Here is a 2,180-nt window from a genome sequence, read left to right as displayed (position 1 = left end):
TTTGTTCAGGGTGCCGGCGATAACTCGCCTACTCTTCGCGATCTGACAACGTAGGATCTGTAACGTCCCGTTTAACGTCCATTCGAAGGACGACACACACATTGATGAATCACCCGACCTGTGAAACACCTGGATGACAGTTTCTAGCTGGGTCGGGATTCGAACCCAGGCTGGACAACTTAGACATGAGCTTTCTATTCTGCCAGTCATGATTATAAAATATGACTCAAAAAAAGCAATTGCCATCCCACTAACGAGGAATACGAACTAGTCGAGGAAAGACGAGTGACGTACCATACCTCACTGTTTTGCTCCGACGAAGGGTAAAATGGCCGAAACGTCAGCCTCACCTTGCTTCCCATAGTTGTAAATCTCCTATTGGCGAAATTCATGGTTTTCCGCTTTACACACCGTAACCCTTGACCCACACACGCGCACACACACACACACACACACACACACACACACACACACACACACACAAACACGCACGCACACACACACACACACACGAACATCTCAGCCACGATGCAGAGCGAACCAAGCACAAGGACATCAGGGTTTACGCCCCATTTTGTACAACGCTATTCAAGCTTTCATGTGTCCAAACCTCTTTGCATATTTGTACAATGGAGCTGTGACTGCGAATTATATAATTTGTTACAATACCATAACGTAATGAACCATTCTAAACACCATCTGTTTGAAGATCTCGCCTTGCCCGAATCAATCGGGCTCGTTGAAACTTTGGGACGCTTTGATATAACTTTAATTTTCTCTGATTTATTAACCAGACGATATTTCTCCGAGAAAGACGCGAGCACATGGTTCCGAAGGCTTCTCATTGGACGATTGCTCACGAAGCGACGCCCCTTTGCACTTGTCGACCAATGACCTATTAGGTGGGCGTGGTTATCGTAAGAAGGGAGGAGGGAGCAAAAGCGACAGAGAAGGAAAGTTTGTTTCTGTCTCTCGTTCACGGAGCGCTCCATGAGACGCACTGACGGCGGCTCCGACACGGCTCGCTGCGCTACTGGAACTGGCCTCACGGCCCCAGGCAGCCTGCCTGGAGACCATTCGAGAGCCCGGAGACCTTGATCGACCCGACCCGCAAGAAGGCAGAACTCGAGAGCCTGAAAATAGTGACTCGGGTATCTGAGAACTTGGGATTTCCCGAGCTTCGTTAAAGCGACCGTGGGCAGTGCGTCCCCCTCCGGACATGCTCCGCCGCGGGGGGCAGTGACCGTAGTCCACGGAGTCGGAGCCCGTTGGCGTCGCACGGTGAAGGTATGTCGAAGCCTGCGGAGCATGTGAAGCGTCCCATGAACGCGTTCATGGTGTGGTCTCGCGGCCAGCGCAGGAAGATGGCGCAAGAGAACCCGAAGATGCACAACTCGGAGATAAGCAAGCGCCTGGGGGCCGAATGGAAGCTGTTAAGCGAAGCCGAGAAGAGGCCTTTTATCGACGAGGCGAAGCGTTTGAGGGCCTTGCACATGAAGGAGCACCCGGACTATAAGTACCGCCCCCGGCGCAAGCCCAAGGCGCTGCTAAGGAAAGAACGCTTCGCCTTCCCGCTGCCCTATCTCCCCCATGACCCCGAAAGGCTCAAGACCGGAGACCTGCTCATGGCAGAGAAGAGCCGAGCCTTCCTGCCGCCTCAAATGACCATGGGTGCACCTCCGCTGTCGTACCCTCTCCTAGAGGCCGCAGCGCTCGGATCGGCGTCGGGGCTCCCCAAGCTCGGGGACATGGCGTTCCCGTACAACGCGCTCCAAGCGTACCCGGGCTCGGCCTTTTGCGGCCACCCTTCTCCCGGAGGGTCTCCGGGTTACGTTATCCCGTGCGGATGCCCAGGCTGGTCGGCGGCGTCGACCCCGACCCTACAGCATCCGCTCGCCTACATCTTACTACCCGGAGTGTCCAAGGCCGGACTGGAGCCGTACGCGACGCACGCCGCGAGCTTGTGAGCAGCGTAGTGGAAGTTGAGAGGCCTGGAGCTGCGAGATGAAAGCCTGGAAAAGCGCTGGACTCGAAACTTTTGTTGGTTAAAGTATCAATTTAAAGATATTGCGAAACCAGACAGAACGAGCAAAATTCGTGTCTGCATTTCATGTTGTTGTTAAAGATTTATCCTCTTTGATTGAAGCGAATTTATCCTGTTTCCCTGTCGCAATAATGGC

At 53.8% G+C, this 2,180-nt stretch overlaps 1 protein-coding gene across 1 annotated transcript; it reads left to right on the top strand.

Annotated features, from left to right (window-relative positions):
• Positions 1–1,289: 1,289 nt before the first annotated feature.
• Positions 1,290–1,967, top strand: SOX14 (SRY-box transcription factor 14). The gene has a single exon (XM_068100065.1). It carries the CDS (start codon positions 1,290–1,292, stop codon positions 1,965–1,967), a length of 678 nt encoding a protein of 225 aa, XP_067956166.1.
• The last annotated feature ends 213 nt before the right edge of the window (positions 1,968–2,180 follow it).

Source organism: Myxine glutinosa, chromosome 1 (genome assembly GCF_964187855.1).
Source record: "Myxine glutinosa chromosome 1, kmMyxGlut1.1, whole genome shotgun sequence".
In the NCBI taxonomy this organism is placed as follows: domain Eukaryota; kingdom Metazoa; phylum Chordata; class Myxini; order Myxiniformes; family Myxinidae; genus Myxine; species Myxine glutinosa.
Note: the sequence above shows the minus strand (reverse complement) of the source record. Positions and strands in the feature narration are given on the sequence as shown.

What these genes read in the sequence shown, in the direction of transcription:
- SOX14 (XM_068100065.1), top strand. Translation starts at nt 1,290, where the DNA reads ATGTCGAAGCCTGCGGAGCATGTGAAGCGTCCCATGAACGCGTTCATG.